Here is a 23,726-nt window from a genome sequence, read left to right on the forward strand (position 1 = left end):
ATATCACTTTTTCTCCTAGGTGAAATTTTCACACTTGTCAAGAAAAAGCTTTGTAAACCGCCAGCAAGTGAGAACTTACAGTACTCAAAATAATTTTGACAACACTTTTCCCTCTACTTCGTGGTACTTTTTTAATTGCAAAGTGTTGAAAATTTGTTTAAAAAAAGAAGTTGAAAAAATATCTCCTGGGAGAACACTCAGGAGAAAAAGTGAATTGCATTTGAGCCAAATAAATATTTTGGAATGCATAAAAGATCTACAGTATGATCCCTGCCCCTGTGGCAGGTGTGTTGCAGGCACCTTCTGCAGTGTCTTGATCTGATGTTGACCCACAAAGTAAAATGCCACTGACAAACTCCTGCAGAGAGATGTCAGACTTGGCCATCTAAGTCTCCACATCCTATGTTCTCCCACTGTGCACCACATGGCAAACAGAGGATAGTGGACTGACTGACACAATTGCCATCCTTTTATTATGTCTAAAACCACAGAATGATCTGGGAACTAGCGATTATGGTGCCCAGGTGTTACATGGCTTACTGGTTATAACCTGGTCGTCGGGCTTCAGCGGGCTTACCAACTAGATGAAGAAATATGACAATCTGATTTAAGAGTATGGGGCTCCTTTCACAGTTTTATTATTATACCTTGCAAAGTTCTGCTTAGATTGATTTGAATTTGCATGTCTAGGAACTTAAAAGTCACAACTATAACTCTCCCTAGTCAATAGGATATGTACATGTTCAATATTCACAAACTGTAATATTAATTGTTCAAATCTTCATTTGGTGCCAACAAGCAGCTTAATAAACATTTGGAATTCCATTTAATCCCAGAAAGAAACTTAAGGCTCACGTACTTGGTAACAAACTGTTCTTCATGTGGTTTTCGTGTCCAGTGTGAACCACATTATTTGAGGATTTTGCGTTCTTTATATCCTCATCCTGTGTTCTATTAGATGTTGCTGTATTGGTAACGTTATTCAGTTCACTAGAAAGGCATGCTCCTGACTCGAGGTTCATGTCAGTGTAAGGCTGAATCTTCACTGGGTCTTTCGGATTTAGAATGGGTTTTAAATTTAGTGAATTTACTTTTGCACCAGATTCCCTCCTCTTGTACAGAGGAGATACCACTGCACTCGCCATCAATCCTTTTGTAGCACTTGGACCATTTTTCTTAAGGACACTGGAAAAAGTAGGAACTTCTTGGATTGAGCTTTGTACTGGGCTCGCTGTGAAATGATTAACTGCATGTATTGTCTTCCTTCTCTTCGCCTGGGGTGCCTCCAGCTGCTCACCATCAGTACATCTTCCTTGTTTACTACTACTTTTTTTACTTTCAAAAATCAGAGGAGGGCTTGGTGACCTCCGTGGCTGGATAACAAGTGAAAGTCTACTTGATTTTTTTTTATTACCTTTTATCTCATATGAACTAAAGAAATCATCAAACTCTGAGTCAAATGTGCAAGGAGAAGGGTTTGATTTATCCAGCCCCTTGACTGTACTTCTTTTGGAAGATGAAGATCCTGTTTCAGGTTTTCCACTATGGCAGTTTGATTTCCTAGGTTTCCCTTTATTTTTGCACATCTCAGAAAGACTGTTTACCAGAGATGGGGAATCCAAGCTCAAGGATGTAGACATTTTATAGGCAGTGTACTTATAGCCATTAGTATCATTCTCTCTACCGTCAGTTGCTTTTGAACCAGACATCTGGTCTTTATTATGAAGGAATGGACTTACAGTACTTTTATCTGCAGAGTCTGCATAAGTCTTTGCAGTAGGATTGATTTTAAGTGATGGACTATCCAGACCGTGGCTTTCGTTCTTAACTTTGGGTGTTCCATAAACCACATCACTACTACTATCATTATCAGTAATGTCTATTGTTTTAGGTTTGATATTAGATCGTCGGCTTCTGCATTGAGTTCGTGAATTGGAATAGCGTCGTTTGACTGTGCCAGGTCGTGAAGTTGAGCCTTTATTTTCAAAAGGATTTATATTAATGTCTTCTAAACTTAAAGTTAAAGAATTTGCTTGATGCATATCAGCTTTTGTCTTGAAAGAGGTAGAAACTACATTGTTTTCCTCCACATTCCCAAACAATTCCTCATAGCTACTATTAAGATCAATGCCATTTTTTTCTGTAAAGAAAAAATAAATATCTTTTAGCCTTTTGAAAACACGTAAAATTCTAAATGCAAAGCCAATGATCTCTTTCTTTGCAAATGAGTAAACCATTACATAGGATTGTTTAACCTTTTCGGGACCGGCCACCTACCCCCCCTTAAGGACCAGGCATTTTGCGCGGGAAGGGGGTGCGCGCGTTTGGGGGGGTCAGGCGGCCGGATCCCGTCTGTGGCTGCCCGATTTGTGATCCCCCCATGGTGGCAGGTGCCCCCCCTTCTGCCCGCAGCCTTCACTTACCTTCCAGGCTCCAGCGATGAGCCGCACGGGACCCTCTTCTCCGGCCGGCATCTCCGTTCTGACGATCAGTTCCGGGTCGCGGCTTGATGACGTCATCAAGCCGGGACCCGGCGCTGACGTCAGGCGGAGCGGAGATGCCGGCCAGAGCAGAGGGGGGCGCCGATCGTCGCAGGAACGGCAGGGAGGTGAGTGGATACTCTTCTTTCCCCCCCTGCCGCCGCAGCTGTCAAACTGATCACTACGATCCGACGGCGATCGTAGTGATCACGTGATCAGCAGCCATACGCGATGGCTGCTGATCACTCGGGGGAGATGTCGGCTGTCATATGACAGCTTAATCTCCCCCTCCGGGTGCGTACGATCGCGTCGGGAGCGGAAACTGCGGGCCGGCGTAGATCCTACGCCGCATCAGGCTAGAACAGCCACAAGTGCGGCGTAGGATCTCATAGAGGCGGTCCCGAAAAGGTTAATGCAGCATTGCAAATACCAATAACAATGTGTTATCTAAAATGGTGCCTAAGTGGTGAACATTTTTTGTGTTTTCTTATAGTAAAGCAGGGGGTCAGTTCTTGAAATTCACTGGTCCACTGCCATCTGCTTTTGGAAGTTCAATCAGAGGCAACCTTCCCACTCAGCATCCACAGTGGCCAACAGGGATAAAAGATCCAAAACTGCCTGAGATGCGGAGCTCTTCTGCTAGAGGACTCAGTTTGTGATCGGTCTGACAACACATTTCAATGCAACGCCATCTTCCTCAAGTCAACATGTTATGACCTGAGGAAGACGCTGTTGCGTCGAAAAACTTTGGCAGATTGACCACATACGGTGTTGGCTAGCAGAAGAGCACCACGCCTCAGGCACTTTTGGATCTCTTATCCCCTTTGGCCATAGTGGTTGCGGAGTGGGATGGTGGCCACTGATTGAGATAAGCTCTAATTATATTCTTGTATGTGCAATACAATGTGCATTACTGTGATTGTGAATAAAAGGGCAATACACAATAGGAACGCACCACTCCTTGTGGAACTGTGTCAAAGAAACTACTTCTGAGGACCTAAAAAAAGAAAAGAACCAGTTAAAGATGCTTAAAGGGAACCTTAACTGAGAGGGATATGGATGTTTCCTTTTAAACAATACCAGTTGCTTGTCAGTCCTGCTGATCTCTGTGACTGCAGTAGTGGCTGAATCAGACACCTGAAACAAGCATGCAGCTAATCCAGTCTGACTTCAGTCAGAGCACCTGATCTGCATGCCTGTTCAGTGGCTATGGCTAAAAGTATTAGAGACACAGGATCAGCAGGAGGGCCAGGCAACTGGTATTATTGTAAAAGGAATAAACCATATCATTTTCAGTTTAGGTTCCGTTTAAGATGCTTACCATGATGTAAATGGCTACAATTCTAAAGAGCTTATACTCCAGACAGGCAGAACATATGCAAGTGGAGGCAAATTCAGTTACTTTATCATTTTTAGAAGTGGTTGACCAACAGAGATCATGACTAGAGCAATGTGTGTAAAGGCTGGTACATATCTTACATTTTGATTGGCCAGTGACAGACAAATTTTACCACCTCCTTGTAGTGTGAGGGTAAATAGATTTTGAATAGTATGAACAGATTTTGTAGGTAAGCGTTCATACTATATGGAGGTGGTAAAATTGGTCAGTGATTGGCCAGTCAAACTTGAAGGTGTGTACCAGGATATATTGTAGTAGTAGTAAAAGTGTAGTTACAGTCTGGTATAACATACAATAAAACATTGTTTCCCTAATCTTCATTGCACATATAGTTACCGCATTTGTTGCTTTTGTGCTACAATATTGTTCGGTGTCAAAAGTCTACCCAGTCCCTCACATAAAACCATTCTGGGACGCATTATTCACAATTCCTGACAAATACTCCTCCACCAAGTACACACCAAATGCTGCTCTTGCCTTACTCAACATAGGGATAGAACAATTCCCCTTTCACTTTAGAATGGTAATCACACATCTGTTATGTGCAGGCAGACACTTGATATTGTCTAATTGGTTGTCAACTGACCATCCCACTATAATACAACTCAAGAATATAGCAAATCAAAATATATTGATGGAGAAATCTATAATGGCTAGATTATCCCCAAATACAGATACCACCTATTGGGCTATAGATTAAATTCCAAGACTTGTAATTTAGCACAATCAAAACTTTCTCCCAAGGCATTACAGCTGTGAGTCAAATACACTAAGCTATGACCAATAAGGACATAAACCACAAGCCACAATATACCATTACAACTGGCAATACATCAGTGAAATGGTTTAGGCATTTAGACATATTTAGTGGTAAGACCAAAACATTGTGGACACTATCTTATTGGATGGTTGTAGCTACAACCTATGTTTAGGTTTTGTTGTTTGATGTTGATTTATTATTATTATTGTTTTATGGTGTTTTATCTAATTTATTTGATTCATCCCTTATATAGGATCAAATTTATATTGCACCGAGTCATGTTTTTTGTTCCCAAACTATTGTCTCAGGGATAGAATCACCTCTAACTCTGTATAACGCTTAACTTTTACACATACCTCTTGCTGGAAATTCCCCAGGTAACCAGTGATTGAGCTGATCACCTAAACCATCCACTAGAGGCTGTTTCCTACTATAACTCAGTGCTTAGATATGTACTAGTTTGTTATAATGTTCAAATACTCCTTTATACTGCACATCGCATAATGTATAATAGATGCATATAGTAAAGTTGTTTATTGTATGTTCACAAAACTTCAATTAAAAAAAAAAGTCTACCCAGTATAAAGTAAATGAGACCCTGGAGCTGCAGTTGCAATAGATATATTAAAGAGTAACTGTCAGGCTGCAGAAGCTAATTTAAACCTCTATTCTCCTGTGTTAAACAGTTTAGAAGGAAGCCCAAAAGCCATTAGTGAAGATAAAAATCTCAGTTACCTTTGATGTGTGCTTATCAGCAAGGCTGTTAAAACCCAAGAGGACGCAAGCCGCATACTATACTGCAAAGCATTCTGGGGCCCTCCCCTCGGCTGCTAATGAGACGTTACAGCAGCTTGTAATCAGTCCAGCGCGTAGCACTGATAAATCTCCGGGCAGAGTACACTGCAGGAGTCAGCTATTGTTCCTAGCCACATGGCTCATTAATATTCACTGCACACTGTGTTGTTCAAGTATGAGCTTTTCTGTGATCAGGAAGCAGGCAGGACATGACGACACATTTGACAGAAAAACATGGAGCCTGCCATGAGCTGTCAGGAGCATCTATCTCTGCATATACTATATACAAATTCTGTGAAATCCAAACGTGGACAGTGAAATGCATATGTAATGTAAGTACAGCCAATCTTTAGCTACTGATATATGTGTTTATTTTCTCTGAGACCTTATACCTAACAGCTCCTCTTTAAATCAAGTTAATTCAGGACACTGTAAAGGTGGCCACTCACACCATACAATTTTTTAAACATCTGTTCAATTAAATAATAGCAATCAATTTTTCTGACTGATTGTAACAATTCAAAAATCTGACCAAATGTACCACACATCTATGTTAAATATTTCCCCAATCATGAATAAAATAATTGAAAGCTCAGAAAAAAAATGGAAATTCAATCAGCTTTATCAATCGAAAACAATGAAAAGCTCAATTTTTCGGGACAACCAATCGAAATTATCAAATTAGTGAAAAATTGGATCTTTTCATTGTATGGTGTGTGGCCACCTTTACAGTGAGGAAAACACGCAAGACAAGACAAAGAACATTTTTATCACAATTTACTCCTAGTGGACTCAAAGCACCAGAGCCAAGTCCACCACTAGGGTGCATTCAGTAGGCAGCCGCAGTGAAAAGTCTTGCCCAAGGTCTCCTTACTGAATAGATGCTGGATTGCTGAACAGTAGGAGCAGAGATTGGGACCCTGGTTTCCTGTGACAGCCGTTAACCAGTACATGATCCAGCCACTCTCTCGTCTACTTTGTCACACAATCTCAAAAAACACAAAAACCCTTTCTGCAATGTTTATGTATCCTTAACTGCACATAATCTCATTCATTATAATGAATCGGACCGCAAGCGATGCCACCGAGGTGTCACGTGCAACCTAGAGCCACGCTGACGCACGGCTTCTGCATTGCTATAATGGTAATGAGCCCTTAGGCTGAAGAGCTAAAATCCGTACATGTGCAATCTCTTCTGTGGGGTGTGCGCGTTTCAGCTAAACAGATGGATTTTATAAAAACCCTATTTCCACTAAAGGTGCACAAAGTACTTTATGCATCTATGTGTAATGGTTAACGTGTACCAGAGATAACATGTGACATGGTGAGATAGACATGTGTATATACAGTGGCAAGCATACAGACGCTTAAGCTGTGCTCCTTTTCTTTTTTCCCTGCCTGAAAGAGTTAACTGGGCTTTTTACTGTGAGAGGAAAAAGATAAAAAGGTCAATAGTTCATGTATTTTCACTCTGGGACTCTTGAGACACTGAAATTGAGCAGAGACCATGAAACATTAAATCTGCTTTGTAAATGTAGATCCATAAAATCAAACCTTGAGATAAAAAAAAAATAAAAAAATCATATTTAGGAGTAGACGGTGTAATTGTTTATCTCATCATCGTGTATTACTGATAAACAGGACATCATCTTAAAACACCCATAAAGTGCAAAAAGTGCTCGGTCAGTGCTCCACTGCAAGTGTCAATATTCCACGAAATCCCCTTAAGAAATGCGCGCTCACCAAATGCAGGCCACCTCAAATCCAGGTGGATCTAAAGCTTAGGTTTAACGGCCAACAACTCAGCAGTAGACAAGATCCAAAGGTTTTATTCCATTACCTCATAAAAAACAATAAAAACGGACATAGCATAAAATCTTTTGACATAAAATCAATTGCCCTGCGCTCAATGCGCACTCACGTCATCCAAGAATGTTAAGCGCCTATCGGGTCCAATACCCAGCGGTGTTTTTCCTATTGCAGCTCCCGGCGTCCCGTTTCCGCTACAATTCCTCCGCTGCAAGTTCAACCTTCCTCCGAGCGGTGTGTTCCTAACTCTCTGTGACGTCAGACGCTCCTGGCTCCGCCTTACGCGTTTCGTCCCTGCAGACTCATCAGAGGCTGACGTCACAGGAGCGGCCGACGTCCTAAATACCCGCATTTCCGGATTGAAATTGGAACGCATCCCGTCGCGGCCATGATTACGCTTGAGCCGCATCACATGGCCTCTTATGTTAATGCGACCTCGGGGTCGCATTACACTGACGCTTTCATGCATTCACTAGGCTAAATCATACTGCCATCTAGTGGAATAAATTTAGAATACACCCCAAAACCAGTTTCAAGTTTCATACATTTACAATAAAGTTCATCCATCATAAATCAATTCAAACTATAGTTCTATTATCCTTCACCCTTTCCATAGCTCATATATATGAATACTTGAGAGCATCAGTGTTATTTCACACCACCATTGGTTATTGTTCCACCTCCCTTAATATTCATAATTTACAGGGACAAGATAGCTTCCAGTTCCAGGTCCCAACATTTCTCATATCATACAGTGTATTAATTGACCTTTGTGTGTCCCATTGAGGCCCCCATTTACATTCTATCTACCCAATAATGGGCAACAATATGGGGGGAGAATCCTGTGAACCCTTTGTTCCATATCCTGTTCCTCCCCAGGGTCATGGCCCCCCATTTCTATGTGTCCCCTGTAACTTTATGACGGGTCAATCCCAAAGTGTACATTAATCGGTCCCAAGATTCTCAACACATCCACACATATAAATGTACATCTCCTCTCCCCCAGAACCCCAACTTCTTACCCTTAGGACTTTTTACTGACCCCACCCAGGAGGACCCCCTGTTTCCATTTGCCTCCATAGGGACAATAAGCCTAAAGATCATTTGTAATGAAACAATTAAGATCAAATTCTACATTGAGTCCCCTTGGGGTCAATGTTTTAAGGTTAAAGATCCACCTCCCCTCCGCTTGAGAAATATCCCTCACCCTACAAGACCCTCTCCACTTTTTTATATGAGCTTCTACCCCCATAAAGGTCATCTTACTGGGGTCACTGCTGTGTTTCAATCGGAAGTGATTGGATACATTATGTGTAGCCAAGCCCTTTGTGATGTTAGCCACATGCTCCCTAATCCTCTCATGCAGCTTCCGAGTAGTTCGACCAATATATTCCAGGTTACAAGGGCATTTTAACAAATATATTACCCCCATGGCACAGCCAGTTTGTTGTAAATAAAACTCCTTATTATACCAAAAATAATTGTGTGTTAATGCATAATCCAGCAATGCCATAATGAACTCAATCTGCCTGGTTTTTAGATCCCCCAATTCCTCTAACGTATCCCTTACTGATTGCATTCCCTCCTGATGTGGGATTACAGTGTAGAGGGATGTAACATCACCTGTTACCAGAATGTCAGGATTCTTCCCCTGCCGAGGATGCAGGGGCTGCAGAGAAGCATGCCCCCAAAGGGGAAGTCAATTCACAGCGAACAACACTGGACAGCTAATTACAATAAGACAATGCATTACATGCAATACCAAAGGGGTAATATATTTGTTAAAATGCCCTTGTAACCTGGAATATATTGGTCGAACTACTCGGAAGCTGCATGAGAGGATTAGGGAGCATGTGGCTAACATCACAAAGGGCTTGGCTACACATAATGTATCCAATCACTTCCGATTGAAACACAACAGTGACCCCAGTAAGATGACCTTTATGGGGGTAGAAGCTCATATAAAAAAGTGGAGAGGGTCTTGTAGGGTGAGGGATATTTCTCAAGCGGAGGGGAGGTGGATCTTTAACCTTAAAACATTGACCCCAAGGGGACTCAATGTAGAATTTGATCTTAATTGTTTCATTACAAATGATCTTTAGGCTTATTGTCCCTATGGAGGCAAATGGAAACAGGGGGTCCTCCTGGGTGGGGTCAGTAAAAAGTCCTAAGGGTAAGAAGGTGGGGTTCTGGGGGAGAGGAGATGTACATTTATATGTGTGGATGTGTTGAGAATCTTGGGACCGATTAATGTACACTTTGGGATTGACCCGTCATAAAGTTACAGGGGACACATAGAAATGGGGGGCCATGACCCTGGGGAGGAACAGGATATGGAACAAAGGGTTCACAGGATTCTCCCCCCATATTGTTGCCCATTATTGGGTAGATAGAATGTAAATGGGGGCCTCAATGGGACACACAAAGGTCAATTAATACACTGTATGATATGAGAAATGTTGGGACCTGGAACTGGAAGCTATCTTGTCCCTGTAAATTATGAATATTAAGGGAGGTGGAACAATAACCAATGGTGGTGTGAAATAACACTGATGCTCTCAAGTATTCATATATATGAGCTATGGAAAGGGTGAAGGATAATAGAACTATAGTTTGAATTGATTTATGATGGATGAACTTTATTGTAAATGTATGAAACTTGAAACTGGTTTTGGGGTGTATTCTAAATTTATTCCACTAGATGGCAGTATGATTTAGCCTAGTGAATGCATGAAAGCGTCAGTGTAATGCGACCCCGAGGTCGCATTAACATAAGAGGCCATGTGATGCGGCTCAAGCGTAATCATGGCCGCGACGGGATGCGTTCCAATTTCAATCCGGAAGTGCGGGTATTTAGGACGTCGGCCGCTCCTGTGACGTCAGCCTCTGATGAGTCCGCAGGGACGAAACGCGTAAGGCGGAGCCAGGAGCGTCTGACGTCACAGAGAGTTAGGAACACACCGCTCGGAGGAAGGTTGAACTTGTAGCGGAAACGGGACGCCGGGAGCTGCAATAGGAAAAACACCGCTGGGTATTGGACCCGATAGGCGCTTAACATTCTTGGATGACGTGAGTGCGCATTGAGCGCAGGGCAATTGATTTTATGTCAAAAGATTTTATGCTATGTCCGTTTTTATTGTTTTTTATGAGGTAATGGAATAAAACCTTTGGATCTTGTCTACTGCTGAGTTGTTGGCCGTTAAACCTAAGCTTTAGATCCACCTGGATTTGAGGTGGCCTGCATTTGGTGAGCGCGCATTTCTTAAGGGGATTTCGTGGAATATTGACACTTGCAGTGGAGCACTGACCGAGCACTTTTTGCACTTTATGGGTGTTTTAAGATGATGTCCTGTTTATCAGTAATACACGATGTGTAGTTTTTTCGTTTGATTTACAGGTGGCATAAGATAAGAAGAGGAGCGCTGTCTCAGTAATACTATAACAGACTCTAAAGTGGACTTGATAGATAGCGAATACTCTCATGTTGTAACACAGTGTGTAAATTAGAGGTAGTGGGCGCAGTTTGTGATAATAACATCATTGTTTATCTCATCAGTTTATTTTCATCTCTGGTCCACTTTAAGGGCTTCGCCTCTGACACAGGAGACCAGGTTCCAAATCTCGGCTCTTCCTGTTTAGTAAGCCAGTACCTATTCAGTAGGAGACCTTGGGCGAGACTCCTTAAAACTACTACTGCCTATAGAACGCATCCTAGTGGCTGCAGCTCTGGGGCTTTGAGTCCGCCAGGAGAAAAGCGCAATATAAATGTTCAATGTCTTGTTTGTGTCTATGATAATCTCATCACGTTACTTTAGGTATGTTTAAAGAGACTAACAAAATTTTAAGCCTTATTTCTCCTATCCTACAAGTTCCTATACCTGTTCTAATGTGCTCTGGCTTACTGCAGCCTTTTCTAGTTGCACTGTCTCTCTAATATATCTTATTTTCTTTTCTTTGTCAAGCTTTGTCGACCCAGGGAGGAAGGAGCTGCCTCTGCTGTGATAGGACCAAATTATGCACACCCCCTCCAGGCTCACTCTTGTGTGGTAGCCACCCTGGCGTTCAATTTCCCCAGGATTTCCGTGCAAAAAGTGTTTCAATTAATTTCCAATAATTTTCAACCATTTTTTTTTTGCAATTTTTTTTTTATATTGAATTCAATACAGGCTATTGTATTGAATTCAATTTAAAAAAAAAAAAAAGAAAAGTATTTGCTGCAAGATGTTGATGATGCTGTGTGACCCTGGTGTCATCAACGCCGATCGGTGGGGGACATGTCATCGCCGAGGGACATGTCATTGCCGAGGGAGAAGCAAAATACATCAAGGGCTATGGAAGAAGGCACTGTGTAAGCTATCAGAGGTACGCGACGAGGGATCAACACGCAAATGGTGAGTATAAGACCCAGATGTGTAGCAAGGTATATAGGTAGCCAGGTGTATGGGTAGCCAGGTGTATAGAGAGCCAGATGTAAGGGTAGCCAGGTGTGTAGCCAGTTATAGGTAACCAGATGTGTCACCCCCCCTCCTGATTCCCTGATCCCCCCCAACCCCCCCCCCTCTTTGAAGCCCTTTGAAGTCTACTCACCCGAGGGCTCTCTCCTGCGGCGGTGGCAGCACTTCCTCCTCCATCGCCGAAGTCTCGTTCTCTGTGTAGTTACATTACAAGGCTTGGTGACGTCACCAAGCCTTGTAATGTAACTACACAGACCGGGACTTCGGCGATGGAGGAGGAAGTGCTGCTGCCGCCGCAGGAGAGAACCCTCGGGTGAGTAGACTTCAAAGGGCTTCAGATCGGGGGGGGGGGGGGGGGTTGAAGAAGAGGGGATCGGGAAGTAGGGGGAGAAGGGAGAGAGGCCACCCACAGCCCGCCCGCACAGAAGGTGACTACCCTCATAGAGGGGGGAGCCCCCACCCGGCTACCAGCCCGCATAGAATGGGGACAGCCCCGGCACAGAATGGGGAGCGCCCGACCACCAGCCGACACAGAAGAGGGACACCTCCCGCACAGAAGGGGGAGCCCCTGCCCGGCCACCAGCCCACACAGAAGAGGGAAACCTCCTGCACAGAAGGGGGAGCCCCGACCCGGCCACCCGTGCACAAAGAAGGGACCCCCCCGCCCGCCGCATAGCAGGGGGAGCCCCCGCCAGCCCTGCAGAACTCTGCCCCGCTGATCCGCTGCCTACGGATTCCCTAGGGTGGCTGGATGCTTGTTCCGCATGCAGTGGGTATCACAGATCACTACCCACAGCGTGCTGACAGGCATCCAGCCATCCTGGAAAATCCCTCTAATGAGGGAAAAGTGAAGCCAATGGGGCAGACAAACAGGAAATCTCCCTGGCGGGATTGACGGGCCTGGCTCGTCAATACCACTAGGAAGGTTAAGTTCTCACTCACAGACAGGTCCCTGCTCTCAGTCTCAGCTGTGTCTGTGAGGCTGAGGGAGCTGCCTGTCACATGCTGACAAACTGTGACCCAGACAGTGCAGAGCCCAGACTCCTGGCTCCGAAGAAACAGCTGTGTTTATAAAGGCGTCTGAGGATTCATGTCCCGCTTCAGTGGCACAGAGGCAGAAGGTAAAACTTTTTCTAAACTTGCACATAACATCTGAAGGCTGCATTCACTGTGTAATATTAAAAACTTGTCATGCAAACATAAGGCAGTATACATCCTGTTTCTTTTCAATATACTTCCTGTTTCAACAGCCATCTTTACGGTTTACAAAATAGATTATAAAACTTTTTTTTATCGCCAATATTGCGGTGGAGAGCGGCAAAAATGTCACAGAGGGGGCTAGGAGATGTCCCCGAACAGGCGGATATGTTTATTTATATAACTTTTCTTCAATGCAGATTCTCTAAGTTTAAATCATCTACCACACTAACTCTCTCAGTCAACCACCTTTTCCACAACCCTACCTTATGTGTCCCTCCCCAACCTTTTAGATTGTAAGATTTTGGCAGGGTACCCCCACCCCTTAGTGCGTCCGTCTTAATTTTGCTACCCCAGCAATGACACCCTTCTCATGGACTAACTCGAACTTGATTTGTTGGGTCTCTGTAAAACGCATTTTATACACCGATTGCATGTATAACCTTGTGCTATGTTGTAATACCGTTTGCTACCACTGTCTGTCACCCCTTGTGACAATGTATGTATCCTATTTATTGTCCATCAATGCGTAATATGTTGGCGCTTTATAAATACAATTAATAATAATAAAGGAAATTGCAATGGGGATGACAAAGTACAGAATGAAGCATATAGGTGAATTGATGGAGAAGTTAAACAGGTCAATTGGAGCTGGTGGCCTATTGTGATATGGGGTCTATGTGGGTGGTAGGCTGGCAATTCGTAATGAGCTGGCCTCCCACTTACAGGTGTGGCAGTGTGGCTTACATTTATATTTCTAACGGATAATCAATTAGCATTGTGTTGACTGCTATTACTGTGCCTGCAGAGCAGAGTAATGCTGACTGCCAATATTGTTTGCAAAAAGTATAAGCTAAAAATATGGCAGTCAGTGATTATTACTAGAACTTGTAATGCACATTCCTGGCCGTGTAGATGCGAGCCCACTATGGCTGTGCGTGGCCAGTGCTGTCCACCATATTTTGTGAAGGTGGTGCCGCTTGATATTCTGTATGTTGGTGGTGGACGTTGGGAGATGGAGCAGCCTGAAATCCAGAGAACTTTACTAGAACACAATGAGCGCCATACTGTGAATGTGATGTGTTGCACTGATAGGTCATTAGTTTTTAAACAAATGTTTAGCTTTAGCCACTCTGCACTACAGAGGCAAGGTGGGGGCGTTGGCCATATCTTTATAAAAAAAAATTGAATTTGGAAATTCTCTTTAGGGAACCAAGCACAAATGAAACCAGACATTCAAATAGGAATTGTTAAAGAGTATTAAAGCTTACCAAGAGGAGATTCTGGCATAACCGAAGGAATATTCCCAAGTGATGGCTTCAGGCAAGGAATGTCAAATGCAGTTTGCGACATCTGAGAAGCTGCATTGGGGAAAGAAGGGAAAGGGAAGGGAAAGACAAAAAGGAAACAACTTGGTTTTATTTAGTTTTTTTTTATTATTTAATTTGTATTCATACATAGTACTATCAAAACACTGCTGCAGAGTACTTTTTTTTGTAAACAAAGAAACTTTTATTACAATTTCAGACAACACTGCAACAAGAGAATGTGTGCATCACCAAGTGAAACCTGATATATCTGGCTACAAACTTAGCCTAATCGGCTCAATTAAAGGCGTGTACACACGCCATACTGTAGCTGACGATGGGTCCGTCAGACCCTACAGCTGGGCGGGCGTTCTGCCGACAGTAGGACATGTGTACACGCTGTCGCCAGCGGGAGGGTCTGACGGACCCGTTGTTAGCTACAGTATGGCGTGTGTACGCACCTTAAGAGGCACAGCTCATGCAAATTTGCATTTGCTTTCACTTGGCAGAATATGCAGGGTCTTATAACTAATCCCAGCAGGGCAAAATTTAGCGGAGTAGTCAGCACAACATTTAGCACTTTAAAAGGGGCACCGCAGGTAGGCTCCCCCATGCCCTCAAAGCCAATTAGGCTAAAGCTAAGTACACACTTGAGATAAAAGTCTTTGGAAAATGAAAGATCACAGACAAATTGTACCCCCTTCCATTTAAAATGAGAGCATACTATGTCTACACAGTCTATTCTATTGAGCTGAACTCCCCATCAGATAAAAATCTTTGCAAGATGCTGTACACATGCAAAAGATCAGTTCCTGCAAATTGCATTCATAGTCTGTGATATTTTTATTTATTTAATTAAGTATTTATATAGCGCCGACATATTACGCAGTGCTGTAAAGCGTATATTGTCTTGTTAATAACTGTCCCTCAGAGAGGCTCACAATCTTGTCCCTACCATAGTCATGTCTAGTGTAGTGCATGTATCATAGTCTAGGGCCAATTTAGGGGGAAGCCAATTAACTTGGGGAAGCCAATTAACTTATCTGTTTTTGGGGTATGGGAGGAAACCGGAGTGCCCGGAGGAAACCCACGCAGACATGGGGAGAGCATACAAACTCCTTGCAGATGTTGACCTGGCTAGGTCAAACAAGGTGTGTATGAGATCTGCAGATCTCATACACACCTTGTTTAACGGACATTAATCTACAGATCAGATCCACCAGGATGGATTTTCAGATCTGCAGTTGAATTTCCAAATAAATACTTACAAGATTAAAACTTCAAAAGCGCATATAGCATTAAAGGACTGGACACCCTTCCCCTCTCCTCAATGCAGCAGGTATGCCTGAGCTGTGGCCAGCAGCGAGGTGACCTGTGTTAGAGACGATCAGTGGCAGTGGTGTAGGTGGATCCTAGGTCCACTGTGCATTCAGTGTCATTATGCGTTTCAGCGTGCAACGCCTTCGTTTGAAGTATTAAACTTGTAAGTAAGTTTTTATTTGTGCAATAATCAACTTCTTTTGGTTTTACAGTATGGAGCGCTCTATTCGCTCTATTCCTTTCTAGGATTTTGCTCAATCCCAAGTCCTGAGCAGCACTTGCTGAGACCATTGGATACTGTGGGCACTGGAGCTGTGTAGAGCGCAGGAATCTTTTTCGCGTTTCATCTTCTTAAGTACTGTATGTGATTTTGTTCCAAAGCTTTGTCTATTCCTTTACATTGTAAGCTGGCAAGGGCAGGGCTCTCTCACCCTTGTGTCTTGAAATTTGTGAGACATTTATTCATATTACTATTGTCACTAATTACCAGTTCTGTATTTTGTACCGATTCTGTATTTCCTATAATGATGTATAAAATTATCTGTATTATTTTGTACCCCATGTTTGTTTCTTACTTTGTACAGCGCCACAAAATATGTTGGCGCTGTATAAATCAATAATAATAAAAGCTTCCGCTCAAGTACACTTGCTTTCTTTTCACCAGTAGTTTTGTATATCTGCTATTGTTATTTAGTACTTAGTGGTTTGCAACAGTATTCGGCCCCCTTGAAGTTTTCCACATTTTGTCATATTACTGCCACAAACATGAATAAATTTTATTGGAATTCCACGTGAAAAATCAATACAAAGTGATGCACATGTGAGAAGTGGAACGAAAATCATACATCATTCCACATTTTTTTACAAATAAATAACTGCAAAGTGGGGCGTGCGTAATTATTCAGCCCCCTTTGGTCTGAGTGCAGTCAGTTGCCCATAAACATTTCCTGATGAATGCTAATGACTAAATAGAGTGCACCTGTGTCGGTACAAATACAGCTGCTCTGTGACGGCCTCAGAGGTTGTCTAAGAGAATATTGGGAGCAACACCACCTTGAAGTCCAAAGAACACACCAGACAGGTCAGGGATAAAGTTATTGAGAAATTTAAAGCAAGCTTGGGCTACAAAAAGATTTCCAAAGCCTTGAACATCCCACGGAGCACTGTTCAAGTGATCATTCAGAAATGGAAGGAGTATGGCACAACTGTAAACCTGCCAAGACAAGGCCGTCCACCTAAACTGATAGGCCGAACAAGGAGAGCGCTGATGAGAAATGCAGTCAAGAGGCCCATGGCGACTCTGGACGAGCCATTGTTAACAGAAAATATCATAAGACGACCCATTTGCAGTTTGCCCCAAGCCGTGTGGGGGACACAGCAAACATGTAGAAGAAGGTGCTCTGGTCAGATGAGACCAAAATGGAACACTTTGGCCAAAATGCAAAACGCTATGAGTGGCGGAAAACTAACACTGCCCATCACTCTGAACACACCATCCCCACTGTTAAATATGATGGTGGCAGCATCATGCTCTGGGGGTGCTTCTCTTCAGCAGGGACAGGGAAGCTGGTCAGAGTTGATGGGAAGATGGATGGAACCAAATACAGGGCAATCTTGGAAGAAAACCTCTTGGAGTCTGCAAAAGAATTGAGACTGGGGCGGAGGTTCACCTTTCAGCAGGACAACGACCCTAAACATAAAGCCAGGGCCCACAATGGAATGGTTTAAAACAAAACATATCCATGTGTTAGAATGGCCCAGTCAAAGCCCAGATCTAAATCCAATTGAGAATCTGTGGCAAGATCTGAAAACTGCTGTTCACAAACATTGTCCATCTAACCTGACTGAGCTGGAGCTGTTTTGCAAAGAAGAATGGGCAAGGATTTCAGTCTCTAGATGGGCAAAGCTGGTAGAGAAATACCCTAAAAGACTGGCAGCTGCAATTGCAGAAAAAGGTGGTTTTACAAAGTATTGATTCAGGGGGCTTAATAATTACGCACACCCCACTTTGCAGTTTTTTTTTTTAAATGTGTGGAAACGTGTGATTTTCGTTCCACTTCTCACGTGTACACCACTTTGTAATGGTCTTTCAATTCCAATAAAATTGATTAATGTTTGTGGCAGTAATATGACAAAATGTGGAAAACTTCAAGGGGGGGCGAATACTTTTGCAAACCACTTTATACAGTACCAACATCTTCTGCAGCACTGAGTATATAGTCTTGTCACTAACTGTCCCTAAGAGGAGCCAAATCCCTACCATAGTCATTTGTCCATTGTAGTCTAGGCCAATTTAGAAGGTAACCGGAGTGCCTAGAGGAAACGCACACAGACATGGGGAGAACATTAAAAACTCTAAACAGATAGTGCCCGGGCTGGGATTCCAACCAGTGTATAATGTTGCATGGCGAGAGTACTATCCACTACACTATGCCACTGTGCTGCTAAGCCTATTCCATCTGTTTAATACTCAGTGTTCCATGCTGCTCCTGTGAGGTAAAGACAAGAAAAAGATGGATATGCCGAGAGCAATGATCAAACCCAATGGGACATAGCACTGTGCAGTGATATACAGGTTGAAGGGAGCAAGGAGAGGCATACAGAAGCTTTCAGAGTAGCAAGCAAATGTTATGTGTACATGTACAGGCTGGTGGTTAAAAAAAAAAAAAGTAGTAGTAGTAGTAGTAATAGTATTGTAAACAATAACCTGCTGCGAAGGGGTCTTTGAGTATTGTCGGGCGTTTTGTCAATGTTTGTATTAATCGTAAAAAATAAATATAAAATCAAAAATGTAATGCTCCTGAAAAAAATGGGAGGAGCTAACAATACAAACACACGCCTAACTATGTGAGTTCGTTATTCGAGGTTTTACAGTACTGGTGTAAACATGTAAATAAACGTAGACCAATTTGTAAAAATATCAATTTAATATCGAATAAATATTACAATATCAAAACAATATAAAATTGCACTTTTGATTTAACACAAAACTCGTAAGGTTATTCCTACAATGAGCTGTATCATACAATTTCAGTAAAACAATCAAAAGGTAATACGCATTTACCAATAAGCAAAAAGTTAAACCAATAGCAGTCAATTCAAATACAATGCAGAGTTATGACTCATCAAATATGGCCACCGGCCATGTCAATCAATTTATCACAGGATTCCTGGAGACAAAATGGCTGCTATCAAAATCAAAAATGGCTGCTATTAAAAACAAGATGGCGGCTATCAAAAACAAAATGGCGGCTATCAAAATCAAAATGGCTGCTATTAAAATCAAAATGGCGCAGTCAAAAATCAAAATTGCGCAATCAAAATAAAATGGCTGATGTCAGCTATATCATTCACTATGACAAATTTAGGATGACTCAGTGGATATAACGACTGGGCGTTGCCCCACAATGGATATGCAATTAACTATAAATGACAGGAATTTTCCCTCTGTCTGCACTTTAACCTCCGCTGGCCTGTGTTACTACACAGAGCAAGCGGGTAACATATATATAATTTTGGAATAAAATATCTATTGAGTCATTCTAAACCTTGCTAGGCGTGGCCTGCACATACTGCGGCAAAATATCAAAATATCAATACTTAGAGGTAGCTTGAAATATCTAGCGCTTTTATCCAAAACAAGTTATGGCATTCACAGTCAGCGATTCTTGAACGATTGATTGTGTTTATCTAAAGAAAAAAATTCCCACTGAATGGGTTTTATCAAATATATGGAAAGGGCAATTCCTGTGCACTGGAAGAGCCCACTCCCTTTGGCTATAAATGACTATAAACTAAGAAAGACAATTGTCAATAAATCAAAAGTTCAAATATTCGTGCTGTGATAAGCCATATGACTAAAAAGAAAAATTTATAACTGGGTTCAAGTATAGTCACCAAGATGGCCTCTGGGGCGTATTCCTTTAGGCGTGGCTGCTTGCGATCATTCAGATGGCATGGATTCCCCTGTGAGCCCTCTTCTGCTGGTGATCTGCTCAGATCTGCTGCTGGTCTGATCTGATTGCTTCCTCTCATTGAATTCCCCCTCTCATCTTATTCCCCTCACTACCTATGGTCCTGCCCAGGAGATTAAATCTTCCAACCTATCACAAGGCAGTAGGAGTGATCAGTGGGAGTGATCAGTCACTAATCTTTAACCCAAGTGTAATGTTGGATTTCACCCTCTAGAGGTGCTGTTGGATAACTAATCACATTCTTGATGGGATATGTGGCAAACTAAAGACATAAATTATAGTGGCATATTAAAAAAAATCACCATGGATTTCTCTTTATAACACCTTATAAATGTCTGCAAAGTTTTAACCCTTAATATAATTGTCAAAATGCAACACAGGTACTATATAGCATTTCCATACTATTCTGGATATATTTATTCAAAGAGTTTTGATATTAACACATATTATAATTTCATATTATGACTGGTTTGTCCAGCTATAAGAAAAATGAAAGTAACATTCTTAATTGATATGCCATAATACCTATATATATGCTGCCTGAACTAACCTTAATTATTTTAATTGGAATTCATCTTGTGCTATACCATGTTGATGTTTGGTGACTCATCCTAGTTTGGTCTATCCATTAACTAAGGAACCTGTTTTTCTCAGCTAACACTGTCTACCCTTCACAATGAGGACATCTGGCTTTACTTGGATTAAGGTGTAGTCATTCACACAAAAGGGGTTTGAGCAATTGCACACAAAAACTGGTTCATTTACAAACAAAAGTTAGTGAAGGTTTGTCTCTTTTATTGTTTTCAGACTCCTCTTGTTTGGCAATTGTTTGTCCTAGCAAGATAACTGTTTTACCTATTGCAAATAGCACCTCAGCTGACTGCCTGTTTTTCATAGCTAACCTCACCTTATAGCCACAGACAATGCAATTCAGCATTACAAGTTATATTAAAATAAGCCATATATATATTTCTAAATATTCAATGCACCTATGTTAACCTATAATCACCATACATTAAAAAGTATTTGTCTTCTGTACCTTAGGGGAAGGAAATATTAGATTTTATTCCTATTTGATCATGTACAGTTCAGTTTATCAGAAAAACGTTATTCCGTCATATGGAAATCTCGACACATCCCCCTTTTTTCCAGAACGTTTCACAAAGTGTGAACTTTTTGGAAAATACAACAAGGATTAATAATCGTTTTTCGTCTGCTTCATTCCCGTGGGAACACGTTGTGAACAAATCTTTATGTTTTGTATTGTAATCCAAGTATGAAAGTGAAATGGACTTTAAAACATTGTCTTCATCATATTGAAGTTCATGTTTCACGCTTCAAGAAAAATAAACTTGGCAAACGATACTCCGGCTGTAAACAAACAGGTTTCCTCTTGCTGCAAAGGTAGCAATAGCGACTGTAACAGCGATGAACTGCTTTGGCCTTTGGTTCAAACAAAAGGATTTTCCGGATCTGCTTCAAGATTTGAATAACTCACTCCTGTGAGTATCTGGTGTGCAACAGATATCCAACTTGCATCTCCATCAAATGGACCTCGGATACATCAGCTCGTCATTCAACGACACATCGCGGGTTTAGGCTCATCTGGACCCTCTAGGATAGGAACATCTATCTGGTCATGATGAACTCCGCTGTATCCGGTAACATCACGGATGCTGAATCTGGCATCACTCGTGGCTCGGCACTCTTCCCCAAGATTAGGACTGCGTAAAGGATGGCAATCATCAGGTGGGGCATCTTTGCGCCGGATTGGAATCTTTGTGTCCATATGGATTCTAGTAGAGATTAACACATCATTAGGTATACCTGTCAGGAGAAAAATAATTTGTTAGGACACATTTCAAGATTGCTCAATTCTCCGCAATTGTGAACTAGGGTGACATATATGCAGTTGATTAATATGTACCCATTTTTCAACAAAGTCATCCCCCTTAGGGATCTTAACCTTATAAACCACAGGAGACAATTTATCGGTGATTGGATATGGACCTTTCCATGAAGGGAGGAATTTCTTTTCCTTTACCTGGTCCTTAACGATTTCCGATAGTGACTCGTAGGCTGCTAATGGAAGTCGATATTGTTTGATAAACACAGGGGGTGCATCTGGATCAGTCAGGATTCTCGTAACATGCAGGTCAGTTTCGCCGCAGTCATAAGAGTCCTTAGCAAACATGTCCTGGAAATCCCAGAATAGTTGCCTTAGCTGCTGTCGTTCTGATTCATTAGAACATCCATCAGCTATAGAGAGCTGTTCTTCCACCCGTTCCTGAAATTCTGGGAAAATCTCAGGTTGACCTACCTCATAAGCTTCTTCAAGCCTATTAGTTAAGTCATTTGGGGTGTAACATGCTTGATCCTTACCCTGCTGGAGTGTTTGATACTCACTTTCATTGATCTCATGGTTAAAAATCAATGATGTTTCCTCGACATGACATGTACCTTCCTCAGGACTGAAAGGATAAACAGAGTGTATGCTGAATAATCCTTCAGGTGATGAGAAATATTGTTGGTCCACTATTTGTTCTTCTGTCAAATATTCATCAGGTATTAATCCAATGACTTCATTTTGGAATCCAAAAGTGTAATATTCTGAGTCAATGGCTAAGCCAATCATTGTATCCTCCTGTAACGTGATACTATGAGGGCTCATGTTTTGTGTGACCATGTATAATGGTTCCTGATGAATATTTATTAGGGGAATTGGTTTTACCTTCAACCCTAATTGTTGCATCCGATTGGATAAACAAATCAATGCATCTGCATTTCTCATCTTTTGACCCTTCTTTACTCGAATGGGTAAAAGAAATGATTTGCAACCTTCAGGGATTTTTACTTTTTCAGCGACAGTGATATCCACTGCATATGGTATTCGCTGTCCCCATCTCAAGGCTTGTTCTCTATCCTGGAATTCCTCTGGGTTTCCGGATAATTTGGACCACAGAACATTATTAACCAGATCAACCTGTATGGCAAATCGGTGAATAATGTCGTTTCCTAAGTACATTTGGTACTGTGGTTCCTTTAACACACTGAAGACATGTTTTGTAGATTTGTTTCCCAGAGACACAGATAAGATGCATTTTGCAATTACATTATGACTCTGGTTATCGTTATCCAGATCGTGGATCCATTCCTGAGTGGAGATAAATTTGATTACCTGAGAGTCGGTAACCTGCTTCAGCAGTCCTAGGCTTATGTAGCTGGCCTCAGATTTGAGATCCAACTTGGCATATTTTACCCGAGCAATATTATTTACCTGCACGGGAACCAGCACATTATCATTGATTTTCTCGATTTCAATCAATGCCTGTGTATGCTTGGTTATGCCTGCCACTTCCTGGTTTCCCCCTTTAAAGGAAATAGTTAACACATCCTCTTCAAGGACTATCTTTTCAATCTTATCCTTTCGGATATTTATGATGTGAAAATCAGTGTTAGCATTTTCCTTGGGTTTACCGTTTTTCAGGATCGTGACTTCTGGTATCTGACTGTTCCGGAAATGGATTTCAACAGAGTTAGGCCTTTCCTCAATCATATGGCTGCGTTGCGACTGTGCATTGCTGGAGCGCTCAAAATCAATTGGAGTATTGACTTGAGCCCATATTGCTTCATTAATGAAGTCAATTATGGAATTTAGTCGTTTGAGCAGATCAATTCCAATGATCAATCTATCATATGGAAGATCAACAATCAAAGTTGGATGTTTAATGACCTTTTTACCAATCTTATATGTCAGCCAGGATGTGCCTTTTACTTGTAAACTATTACCACCAACGCTTATCAGCGCACCGTCAAAGGCTTTTAATCTTGGCTTCCTTTGTGATGAATCCAAGATCTGCTGGTAATAGTTAAAAGACAGAATAGTGACCTGGGAACCGGTATCCAGTAAACCTGGGATCGGTCCGATACATCCATCTTGTAGATGGGTATCGATAAAATACCGGCCATCTACCTGTTCAAGATTGCAAAGAAAATTGGAATGTTTTTCCATTTGTTGCTTCAGAGAATGATTTCTCTGCAGTGTCAGGGTATTAGGAACTTGTTCCTCCTGATTCTGTCTGCAAGGCATTTGTGTTCCCATGGATTCTACCACTGGGACAATCTGAACAGAGGGTACTTCATGCTCTGGCTCAAATGACACAGTATCACACATTTGTGGTGAAATATCAAGCACATTAGACTTCCCTTCCTTGACCTGGGATAGGTCGGT

At 42.0% G+C, this 23,726-nt stretch overlaps 1 protein-coding gene across 1 annotated transcript in view; it reads right to left on the bottom strand.

Moving 5' to 3' along the window:
• Nucleotides 1–556: 556 nt before the first annotated feature.
• LOC137504755 (microcephalin-like) overlaps nucleotides 557–23,726 on the bottom strand; it is a 121,988-nt gene continuing 98,818 nt past the window's right edge. Inside the window, exons 8-9 of the mRNA XM_068233339.1 lie at nucleotides 14,166–14,255; nucleotides 557–2,140 (exon numbers count right to left, since the gene is read on the bottom strand). Coding sequence (XP_068089440.1) covers nucleotides 852–2,140; nucleotides 14,166–14,255 — 1,379 coding nt within the window. The 3' untranslated portion in view covers nucleotides 557–851. The remainder of the gene's footprint in view (nucleotides 2,141–14,165; nucleotides 14,256–23,726) is intronic.

The sequence above is a fragment of the Hyperolius riggenbachi genome, chromosome 4 (assembly GCF_040937935.1).
Source record: "Hyperolius riggenbachi isolate aHypRig1 chromosome 4, aHypRig1.pri, whole genome shotgun sequence".
NCBI lineage: Eukaryota > Metazoa > Chordata > Amphibia > Anura > Hyperoliidae > Hyperolius > Hyperolius riggenbachi.